The sequence below is a fragment of the Cyanistes caeruleus genome, chromosome 1, assembly GCF_971803275.1.
Source record: "Cyanistes caeruleus chromosome 1, bCyaCae1.hap1.1, whole genome shotgun sequence".
Lineage (NCBI taxonomy): Eukaryota > Metazoa > Chordata > Aves > Passeriformes > Paridae > Cyanistes > Cyanistes caeruleus.
In genome coordinates this window covers 119,132,002-119,143,337 of record NC_141701.1, presented here as the reverse complement: position 1 = coordinate 119,143,337, position 11,336 = coordinate 119,132,002, and the positions used below count along the sequence as shown (strand labels likewise).

Here is an 11,336-nt window from a genome sequence, read left to right as displayed (position 1 = left end):
CCTCAATTCTACATCAAGGTAATGCCTTAAAGCAGTCAAAGGGCTATTTAATTGTCAGGCAAGGCTTCCCCCCGCGGAACTCTCTCCGCATGTTACAACATCTTTGCAGCTCCATATGCATCTCTTTTTCACACTTCCCTCTCCATCTCGGGCTCCTACACCTGGTGCATCACGCATTTAGCCCATTCGCTCCGGCTCTTCCTTTCATCTTCCCAATGGCAGACGTTTCTATTTATCCACTGGCAATCAATGTGTGGCGTCACCGGTGGTACTGTAATGACGACTGCACCATTGAGGATGACAGCTTAGAAAGAAGAGGGCAATGGTGATCCCTCCCAGAGCAGCACAGCCGAGTGTAGCGCTCGCATCACAAGGTCACCCTATCTCACCGCTGGCTCCTCTGCATTGCCAGGAGAGGGTTGCTGGGTTTGTTCAAGGCTGGGGCGGGAGCAGGAGGGAGGGGGGGAAGAGATCTGGATTTTTTTCTCCCCTCCCTTAAGCAAAGCCACAATGGAAACCAGGAAGGAGATGGTGATGTTTCTGGAGGGGACTACTCTTGGCGCTCTAGTTGGCAAGAGAGTGCCTAATTTGTCCGAAGCAGTGGGGAGCCCCGCTGCGGAACCGCAGGAGAAGATGATCCATCGGAACTGCATCAGCCCCAGACCTGGCCCCTTGTCGTCCCGGGAGAGAGGAGGAGGTGGCGGAGAAGAAGACGAAGAGGAGGTGGAGGTGCTGCCAGGGACAGGGACGGTGCCGGAGAGCCGCTCGGCGGCGGCAGCACTGCTTTCGGCCGGACAGCAGCCCCCCGGAGCCCCGGAGCTCCCCTCCAGCAAAGGGCAGCAGAGCAGCTCGGACACCGAGTCGGATTTCTATGAGGAAATCGAGGTGAGCTGCACCCCGGACTGCGCCACGGGGAGCGCCGAGTACCAGCACAGCAAAGGTACCCAACTCCTTCCCATGCCTCCAGCCCCGCGCCCGCTCCGGGGCCGGGTGGCAGCACTGGTGGGGCGGGGGGGAACTGCCGGAGAGGGTTTTCCCCTCCCCAGCTGAGCGAGGGGCAACGAAATCGTGTGTGTGTGTGTGTGTCTGCGCGTGTGTGATCTCTTTCCCGACTGATTGCTCACCTCCCTGCCACCGGGAGGCTTGTTTGGGAGTCAGAGGACACGACACCGGGCAGCCCCCGCGTCCCTGGAGGGGAGCCAGGCTTCCCGTCGTGGATGCGTCAGGTCTGCAGCTTGTCCCGTAGGATCTTTTCGGCCAAGACAGCCACGCGCTCTCCTCTTCAGTCTGTTCTATTTTATTTTTATTCCTCCCCATCGCCTAGACAGCGCATACTTCAGGAAATCCCTTACGATCCTCCACACCGGCGGGGTTTTTTTGTATGTGTGTGTGTGTGTGGGTAAGATCAAACGGGTTTTCTGGCCAAGAGCTGTTTGTGGTTTTGCAGGGTGAAATGTGCCCGGGCGAGTGCGGAAGCGCCCATAAAGATCATAAAATCGCTTGCCGACTCATGCCAGCCCCAAGTGCGGTAGTGAGGGCCTTGTTTGCAAGTTGGGTTAAAAAAAAAAAAAAAAAAAAAAAAAGGAGAGGTCCAAATTACCTTGTCACTTCTATGTCTCGGTGGCGCCAGCTCGGAAATGGTCCCAATGAATTAATTGCCTTTGGTCTCGGGCACAATGAGGGAGAGTTGCATTTGAAAGGAAAGGCAGCGGACAGGCCCCTTTTCCCCCTGCCCCCACTTCCCACTCCCTATTCCCACCTTCCCAGCCCGGCAAAGACGTCCCTACCCTGACAACAACCCACTTCTCCCCCCTCCCCGTTCCTCAATCACTTCAAGAAGCCGGGAAGCGTAGAGAGCGCTGTCTGTCCTCCCTTGTCACTTAGAGCGTCGTTGAAAATGTGCCATCCTGTTGTTTGGAGGCTGAGCGGAGATCCCTAAGGCCTCACCTTCCCCTCAGAGAGAGCGGTCTCTGTCTGCTGGCTGCTCCACTCCCGGGTCCTTGCTGGCCTGGAGGAAGGGACAGCTGAGCCGTGCTCCATGGACGGCGGGCACACCTGCCCTTTCCTGACGCTCAGGGTCGGGGGATGCTGCGGCGCTCCGGTTTCCCAGTGCGGGGAGGGAGCGGGAGGCCCAGCGAGCAGACACCGCCATTGCGGGGGGTGTGTGTCGGGGAGGGATGGGGACAGGTAACCTCCCAGCCAGGGCGAATAAGCCCCCCCTCAAACCCTTAGGCGGTGTTCCATCCCCCTTCTCGCCGCCCTCCTCCCCGGTCCTTCTTGGATCTCAGTACCCCGATACCCTCAGTACACCGGGGCAGGCACGGAAACGCCGCACGGGGCGGAATGGGGGGCTGGAAATGTGTTCTCTGGGGAGGCGGACGGCGAGCATCCCTCGGTGCCCGGCCGTCTCCGAGCGTGTGTGGTTGCCGGGCTCCCCTCGCAGGGCCGTGCTCCGAGGCGCTGGCCGGCAGCCCCGGCGGCGGGGGGGATCACCCCAAGGGCAGCGGAGGCAGCGGCGGCTCCCAGGGCTCGCTGGCCTGCAGCGCCAGCGATCAGATGCGCCGCTACCGCACCGCCTTCACCCGCGAGCAGATCGCCCGGCTGGAGAAGGAGTTTTACCGGGAGAATTACGTGTCCAGGCCCCGGAGATGTGAGCTGGCGGCTGCTCTAAATCTGCCAGAAACCACCATCAAGGTACACGCAGCTCGGACATGTTTTCAATTAGCACGATATAAATCGGTATGGCCAAACTTCCTTGCAAAACTCGGGAAAGCACTTTGCCAGCATAACCCTCCCTCTCGGCTCCCCCCGCCTCCCGCCCCTTTCCTGGCCCTGCCCGCACCCTGCAGCAATGCGGGACACGGGACACGGCTCCCGGAGTCATCCCGGCCAGCGCCGCTAATCTGCCCTCTCCATAGCGGATTATTTTTAATCCTCCCTTCGGTTCAGTTCAGATCTGGCTCGGCTCTTGGGGGAGGGAAGAGGAAACCAGTAGCAGATCTTGTTTCGATCTCGCTATGCTTTGCCTTTTCCAAAACATTTGCACGTGAAAATAAACCCGGTAGCAGCAGTCCCAGGTAGCTGAGGATGCGAAAGGGCAGCAATGAGGCAGAGCTGTCCGGCTGGCCGGGACCCAGGGATGGGGGCAGGGGGGCAGCAGGACAAGCCCTAACAAGCAAAAAGGAAAACAAGCGCCCCAAAAGGGCCGCTCCTCTGGGCTTCCCTATAGATTTTTATAGGGGCTTAACTGATCCCTCTGTACGTGATGACAACTCCCTCTAGGAGGGAAAGCTGGCGCCGGTCTCCGCTCCCCGGCAGTCCGCCGCACCGCCCCGGGAGCAGGGCCGGGGCCAGGCGGGGCGGCGGCGGGTGACGGCTCTCGCCTCTCCTCTGTCCGCAGGTTTGGTTCCAGAACCGCAGGATGAAGGACAAGCGGCAGCGCCTGGCCATGACCTGGCCTCACCCGGCCGACCCGGCGTTTTATACGTACATGATGAGCCACGCGGCAGCCACCGGGAACCTGCCGTATCCATTCCCGTCCCACCTGTCCCTGCCCTACTACTCGCACATGGGCATCGGCGCCACATCGGCCTCTGCCGCCACCCCCTTCAGTACTCCCTTGAGGCCTCTGGACACCTTCAGGGTCCTCTCCCACCCGTACCCGAGACCAGAACTGCTGTGCGCCTTCAGACATCCCTCTCTGTACCCTGCCCCAACTCATGGACTCAGCGGCGCCGGGGGCAACCCCTGCTCCTGCCTGGCATGCCACAGCGGCCAGTCCAACGGGCTGGCGCAGAGACCCTCCGGATCAGACTTTACCTGTTCGGCCACAACCAGGACTGACTCCTTTCTCACTTTCACGCCCTCTGTGCTGAGCAAAGCCACCTCAGTTTCCATGGACCAGAGAGAAGAAGTACCTTTGACGAGATAAACCTTTGTCTCAGGGTTATTAAACACTCATCCCTTTCCCGGACTTCTCTTCGAGTTAATGTACCTACAGCCCATGTTTATTTAATGGTGTTCTCTCCTCAGCCGTGGACGACCACAGAAAAAAAAAGGAAAAAAAAAAGAAAAAGAAAAAAAAAAAAGAAGAAAAAAGACTAAAAATAGCTCAGTCTTAAAAGGATTTACATTCCAAGGGGGAAAAATAAAAGAAAGAGGAAAGAAAGAAATTACTAGTGATTTATCTCTGAGAAGGAATTAAGGCACGAAGGAAGAAGAAAATCAACTCAAATGAAATATGCTCCAGCTAGTCACCTATAGAAATGTGCTGGGACTTTCTTTTCCGTGGATAGACTTCTTCCCAAGGGCTGGGGCTTCTGCGGATCACAACAAACCTTATGCACAAACCTATGAGACAGAGAATCTGAAATACTTGAAAGAAACACTGTCTTGATAACGAAATGGCTTGTGCGCATGAAGAAAGAAAAGATGCAATCCCTCAGTGTTCAGAAAATAAAAACAACAGGCAAACAGCAAAAAAAACCCAACAAAACCAAAAGGTTTCCGGTTTGCAACTCGGCAGTATTATCCAGTTGTCTCTATGGAAAATAATAATGCTTTACCATAAAGAAAACCTGTCATTCTGTACATTACTTTCGTGGTTTAATTGCATTCTTTACCCTCCCTTGTCTCGTCCTTCGTTGTGAGCAGAAATCCAGCGTTTTATTTCCTCTTTCATTCCAACTTTTATTTTTAAGAGGCAGACTGGAACTGGCAGGGGAAAAATACGAGCTCCTGCCTCTTTATGGGTCAGAGCTATTTGTCCTTTAAATAACAGTGTCCTATTATCAGTCGCTGAAATGTGCACACACTGACGAAATTAGCAAGTGATGTATATGTAAAGAGGGTTTTTGAATATCGAATGTACAATGCCCTGTGAGCAAAGACCCCGTGCCAAACGCTAACAAGCCGCCAAGGGAAGAGATTAGAGGTGACAGGGAGCACAACTCCTTCAGACAATCACCAGTCTGTAAATTGGAGCAAAGGCGATTTCCCTTCCTTTGTACTTCAGCCTTCAGTTCTCTCATTGCCTTTCCCTTGCTGTGTCTTCTTTTTATTATTTTTTAATTTTATTTTTAAGTAATTATTTTATTTGTTGGGCTTGGTGTTCCTTTCTCCATCTCTAATATTTTCATTTGTGTGTGTCCTTCACACTGATCACCCTTCCTTCTTGAGGAGTATTTCTTTCACAAACTCACCCACCCGTCTCCTATCCAGAAGGTATTTCGGAAGAAGGTAGCATCATTGTTTTCGCTTGGATTTCTGTAACCTTAAATTTAAAAACCACGGGCACGGAGCTGGGTAGTGGTTTCTTCCAAAACCGACATTATTTATTTCATTCTATTTTAAAATAGCCCTAAAAATACACCGCCATAATTTGCTACCATGTCGGGATAAAACTTAATAGCACCAAAAATAACACCAGATAATAACGACACGTTTTAAACACCTCTCACCCATATTTTTATCGCGCTTATTAAGGAAAAAAAAAAAAAAAAAAAAAAAAAGAAAAGAAAAAAAGCTTTAAGTGTTGCTTAAGACGAATTTCACCGTGCAGTTTCTAACAGTTACAGTTCAACAAGCAGGAAAATAAATGCTGGACAGAACAAAGACGTGTTGACACCTCTGTATCTACTTAGTACTAAATTGCTCAGAAGCCTCTGGTTTATTGCCACACCGGAGACTTTTTTGTCTTTAGCAGAGGGAGTGCATTGCAGCGTTTCCCTATAGCGGATGGAGAGCAGGGAAGAGACATGGGAGTGCCAGGATGTATTTTTTCCAATAAAAAGTATTGATTATTACAGCTTTAAAAAACCTGATCTAAAGCCACAGTCTTTAAATCATTAAAGATTATAATCAGATTATTCCAATTATAATCAGATTATTCCACCCTTTATAAATGAAATTTTCTCATGGACGTGGAAAGCAATGGACCTTTTTGGACACTCACAAATAGATTCTCCCTCCCCGTCCCCCCACTCCCCCGGAAATAACAATTGTAAACAACGTCCAAAGGCAGAGCCCAACAACATCCGAGCTTTGCGAGTCTTTTCCCCTCTTTTATTTTGTCTTTTATCAGACAGAAGAACCAGTCCGGTAAAATAGGTGCAGCAGAGCCAGCGCTTGATACCATTCGCTCAAGGAGCCCGGGAGCAGAGAGCGCTGAAGAGGTCGGGGGAGGGGTAGCACGGCAGATGAGCACTATTCACCAAAAACGGGGTCTTCTACATAGCCCAAGACCCCTCGTTCCTCGGCCAGGCACAGGCACCTGCTGGTCCGGGAACTCAGGCCAAGGTCCGGCCGAGGCTGCTGCTGTGATCGCGGCACCAGTTTGGTCTTGCAAAAGAACCAGCTCAGAAAATGCCATCGGCTGGCGCACAGGGCAATATATACACATGTATATTCAAACACCTATATTTTATATACTTAGCTGCGTGTGAGAGAAAAAGAACATTTAAGCCTCTGATTACCACTTCCACCCGTGACGGGGACATTCTCCCCGTTAGCAATGGGGGAGCAGGGAGGCAGGGGTAGGGACAGGCAGCCGGAGCGCTCCCCGCTCTCCCCCGGCTCCAGAGCCGCCCTCCCGACCGCCCGCTCTCGGAGGATGCTGCGGCAAAGGGTGGCTGTGAATTTCTCCGCGGCTCGGTCACAGGGCAGAGATTGCCTGCGACAGGTAAATAGGCTGCGGGTCGCGGTAATGCCAAGAGTATTTTCAGTTAATAGGGGAGGGAAAATGAGGTGTCTGGAGCGATATTGGAAAGTACAAGATCGATGATCCGTCCTCGTGTCCAATCAGCAGCCTTTAATTGACTGTATTTTCTAGGTAATTGAGCCGCTGTGCTCCTAAATTGAAGTGGAAGATATAACAATACATCTCAGTGGGAGGAATTACTCATTACTTCATAATGAAATTTTCCATTTGCTGCGTGGGGCCGATGCCATTAACGCCTTCGCCGCCGGTGCTGGTGTCCGCGGCCCCACGTGGGGCGCTGGCTCCGGACACGCGTGGGACATTGACGGCGGCGAGGGCGCACACAGGGCACCCAGCCGGCAGCAGGTCCTGCCTTTGGCCCCGAGCCACTGCCACCAGACGGGGTAGGGTTCCGTGGCCTCACCCCGGTCGGGAATGAGACCCTTCGAGGAATTGGGGTGAGGCCCCGGGGGAGCTGGCGATGGGCACCTGGCCCCTTGTCACCAGCGGGAGGGGAGTTGTCTTCGGGGCACCCCATGTGCTACATCGGGTTTGCTCCCTGGCCAGCCAAATTCAGCTCCTAAAGTCCGTCCCTCCCACCCCCTCCTTGTTAGCGTTTGATTGATTGCCTTATTAAAGCGTGTTCTTGTAAGTGTGACCGAGCTGATTGCACTGCATATGTTTGGGATAATGCTCATTTTAAACAACTGAATAATAATACTACTAATAAAAAAAGGACCAGAAGAGGAAGAAGATGAGCTCTAGAGAGCGGGTTAAGCCTAAACGATCCCGGGGAGCAGCGCTGTAACTCGCGCATTAAATTGCTCCTTTACTATCAAATCACTCAGCCCATCTTTGCTGTTTTATCTGTCACCTCCTGTACCATTAAGCGAAATAGCAACGAGATTGACGCTTTCTTTCCCGTCTCAGACTATATGTTTTTATTAAGGTCGTATGATTAATCTGGATCGGATCTGCTTTCCCAGCACTACGCTTTACTTCAGCGCCTAAATCATTGGCAAATCGTCTCTCCATACTCCACGCTTTCTGCTGGGTTGTTCGGTCATTTGCCGGCACCTGCAGAACAGCATGCGGCTCCTTTAGCTTTTTGGCTTGTCTATCTGAAAGATCCTTTTGTTTTCTATTATTCTCCTGCTCGCCTGGCTACTTTATTTTACTAGCGAGTTTAGCCCCTGAAAACACCCTCCACCATATGTCACCCCAAGGCTCGCTGTCCTGCCTCTTACAATAGTGTCACCCTGGGGTAAAGCCCACGTCAGGAAGAGCTGAAGTCCCTTTAACACGAACGGCTTCATTTAGGCGCATCAGGTTCCTGGGTGGATGTAAAGGGGGAGAGAAACCAGTCCCACGAGCTTTCTGCTTCATCCTTCTACCCGGAGCCCTTTCTATGTTGCCTGCTTCATTCAGATCTTCTCGCTTCTCCTTTTGCAAGGCGGGAGCGTCCCGTCCTGACCCTGGAGAGCTGGTACTGCGGAAGGGATGCGGTTACGGTAGGTTCGAGAAGATCCCCGCCGGGACTGGTCCCTGTTTTAGGACTCTTTTCTTCTCTCTCTCTGAGGTAGGAGGAAGAAGAGGTGGCTGGTTCAAGATCTTCTAACAAGAAAACAAATAGATCACAACCTCTGGCCTCCGAATCACTGTTTGCTCCCCCCGCCCCACCCGCTTTATTTATTTATTTATCAGTTAAAATGAATGTATCTACGACCAAGAATGTAGTGCAGATTTACACTAATATATACAAACCTCATTTTAAAGAATCTCCATCGGTGTATTGCATGCACATACACACACAAAGCAAACACATAAAGTGATTTTCCCTGCTGCCCTCTCTGCGAAGAAGTGCCTGGGACTTCAGAGACAGAAATTGCCACTTAAGAACATCACATGAAAGTATTAAGTAATTATTTAAAACAAGGCTGTTTAGAAAAATATTTGTGTTTATTGCAGCTGCTCGATTGGCCTCGTTAAATCTGGGGAGCATTTAAATTGTGTTACAGTCTCATTTAAATCCAGTTTCGTTCCAGCAGGCTGCAAAGCCTGAATAGAACCAATCACTCCATAATGATGATGAATGAGAAATTAATTCAGATACAAGCAAGACAATTTAGGCCTTCATCTGTTTAAATAGCCTTCCAAGATTATTCGCAATTGCAGGTCTCAGATTTAATCAATTGTCCAATCTTGTGAAAGTCATATCCTTGCATCTTCATCGAGATTATTTATAGCGCAGTGAAGCCCAGTGAAAGGTATACGCTCTTAACAGGAACAATTACTTAAGGAGAAGCGTTTGCAAAATGAAAAACAAATGCCTCCGTGGGCAGTAAATGATCAAACACTTCCTTGCTCTCCCGGCACATCCTCCCCGGCCTGAGGAGAGGAACGGAGTTGCAGGTGGGGAAGAAAGGGCACCATCACCAAACTCCATCCCTGCCGTATGGGCTCTTATGCTATTCAGGGCAATCACCCGCGCTCCTTCGTGGGCCACCCAGTCTCTGCTTTGCTGCTGAGGGCGATGGCCGCAGAGAGGACGCGTTAAAAATCAGCTTTTAACCACGCAAGGATAGGCAAACTGCACCGCTGCTCAGCCCGGGGATGCCAAGCTCTCCTGCGGGGAGACCTGTCATTTTCTGCTCTGACTGGCTCCCATTCGAGATGTATAAATATATATGTACCTGTTTCGGGCCAAGCCCTGCTCACAGCCGGCCTCCCCCCGGCTCGGGATGAGGCCGCCAGGGAATCACTGCAGCTCTCCTGGCTGCTTCTTTCCGGCTTGGACCAGCCTCACCTGGGAAACCCGAGGTCCCCAATAAATCAGGGTTAATAAAGCCTCTACAGAAGTTGAAATAAACCGCTTTCGAAACGGGGAGAATTCTTTAATTTCTCGAAAAAGAGGTGGAAAGCAGGGAAGAGAGCAGACTTGTTTGTCGGGGTTCCGGTGTATAACTGTCTCCTCCCGCTTCTCATCCTTTCTCCAAACACCTCCCACCTGCCTGGAGCCCTCATTCCCCCTGGCACTGAAGCCCTGTCTGGGGCTGCCAGCTCCTGGCCAGACTCGAGGGGTGATCCCGGGCTCGGAGAAACACCTGCTGCCCCGAAGAGGCTTACCCCGGTGCACAGGGAACAACCACAGTGTCCTCCGGCCCCGTCTCACTCCTGGGGACGAGGGGCTCACCGGAGAGCCCTTGGGAGCCACCACAGTCTGACCACAGAGAGGGGTGGGTTTCCTGGGTGGGAGCGTGCCAGGGTCAGCACAGGTGGCTCAACACGAGGTGAGACATCCTCGCAGTGAACTGGGAGCTCCTCACCGGTGCAGCTTTTCCGCATGGAAAGGGGCACACTCATCCTCGGGCTCGGCTGGGGTGGGGGAACGCGAGGTTTTCGGGCAGCAGAGCGGGCCAGAGGAGCGCTGCGGGTGCGCAGCCCGACACGAGAACCTGGAGCAGTGCCTAAAACAAAAGCCTGCCTACAGGACCCCCAGAGCTCCAAGGAGCCGCTCTCAGCGACAGGCTTTGATGTATCGCTGTCCAATTAGTGCCTTTAATTGGTGTCCTCTGGGACAGGCAACCCGGGAGCTGGGGCGGCGAGAGCTCTCTCGGCGAGTGCTGTCCGCCCGCTCTCAAGGTAAAGATAAAGAACGCGGCCGGGCGGTGTGTGTCCAGCATCCCTCTCCCTCCGAGCGGGGAAAGGACGGAGCAAACCCGGGGCCAGCTGCTTGCAAACCACCCCGCGAAGTCCCGTGCCCACGGACAGGGAGGGATGTGGGGTGTAGCAGCTCCCACATTTATCCCGGCCCCGGCGAGCGGCGCCCCCCGCCCCGCCGGCTGCCGAGGGGGGTCAGCAGCGTGGAAACGACGCTGCTTAACACATACCGCACGTTCCTTCCAATTTGCCTAATGAAGGTCTCCTGTTAAGCGTAATTTTAGAGGTTAAATGAGGCTGACTGCAGATTTAAAGACGCTTGATAAAACGTCTTATTTGAATGACAACAATTGTATATATAGATGCCATTACAGCGGTCTAGATTTACCTTTGGGGAGGAGGAGGAAACAAAGCAAACAGGGAGGGAGGAAAACGCTTCGCCAATTTATTCTAAACCAAAAACGCTTGGTCGAAAGAGAAATTGATCGCTTCATTCATCAAATGAATAAAATACATTTCTGAGATCAGAAGGTGCTCGAAGAGAGAGAGAGACAGGGGGGAAAGTTCGTAGTTGACAAGAACCGTCAAAACGAACAAGAAGTCATTGGAAGCTCACCTTGAAGTAATTCTGATTTTCTTCTATTTTATTCTCCTTTCCCCTTGTTTTTTTTTTTTTTTTTTTAATTTTCATTTTTTTCCTTTTTCTTCGGGTAGTTATAAAACGTTTTAAGAAAAAAAAAAATCACCTGAAGCCAGAGGAAGATGAGATTTTTTGATTAATAAGGAAATCAATTTGGCAGAACGGAAAGGATGCTGACTTCTCAAACTCGCTGTTAGCAGCCGTGTCTCTGGGGAAGGCAAGCAGTTCGAGGCTGTTTCGGGAGCCATCAATCCCTAGTACCCGGGTACACCTCAAAACTAAGCCACCAGAATTTTTACAAGAAAGCATCTCTGACTGATATTTGTAAGATGAACTATT

The 11,336-nt window shown here is 51.9% G+C and overlaps 1 protein-coding gene and 1 long non-coding RNA gene across 2 annotated transcripts; one reads left to right on the top strand and one right to left on the bottom strand.

Moving 5' to 3' along the window:
- Positions 1-315: 315 nt before the first annotated feature.
- On the top strand, positions 316-4,037 carry EVX1 (even-skipped homeobox 1). The gene is made up of 3 exons (XM_086867537.1): positions 316-940; positions 2,444-2,694; positions 3,401-4,037. The coding sequence occupies exons 1-3, from the start codon at positions 511-513 to the stop codon at positions 3,929-3,931; spliced, it is 1,212 nt and encodes a 403-aa protein (XP_086723663.1). The 5' UTR covers positions 316-510; the 3' UTR covers positions 3,932-4,037.
- Positions 4,038-7,227: 3,190 nt separating this feature from the next.
- LOC147655854 (uncharacterized) lies at positions 7,228-10,554 on the bottom strand. The gene is made up of 3 exons (XR_015277058.1): positions 9,824-10,554; positions 9,391-9,503; positions 7,228-8,311 (listed from the first exon to the last, which is right to left on the bottom strand). It is a non-coding gene; the product is annotated as an uncharacterized LOC147655854 (long non-coding RNA).
- Positions 10,555-11,336: the final 782 nt, after the last annotated feature.

Coding starts and splice junctions, on each gene's coding strand:
- EVX1 (XM_086867537.1), top strand. CDS start 511: ATGGAAACCAGGAAGGAGATGGTGATGTTTCTGGAGGGGACTACTCTT. Junction 941..2,443: donor CGAGTACCAGCACAGCAAAG/GTACCCAACTCC, acceptor CTCCCCTCGCAG/GGCCGTGCTCCGAGGCGCTG. Junction 2,695..3,400: donor TGCCAGAAACCACCATCAAG/GTACACGCAGCT, acceptor CTCTGTCCGCAG/GTTTGGTTCCAGAACCGCAG.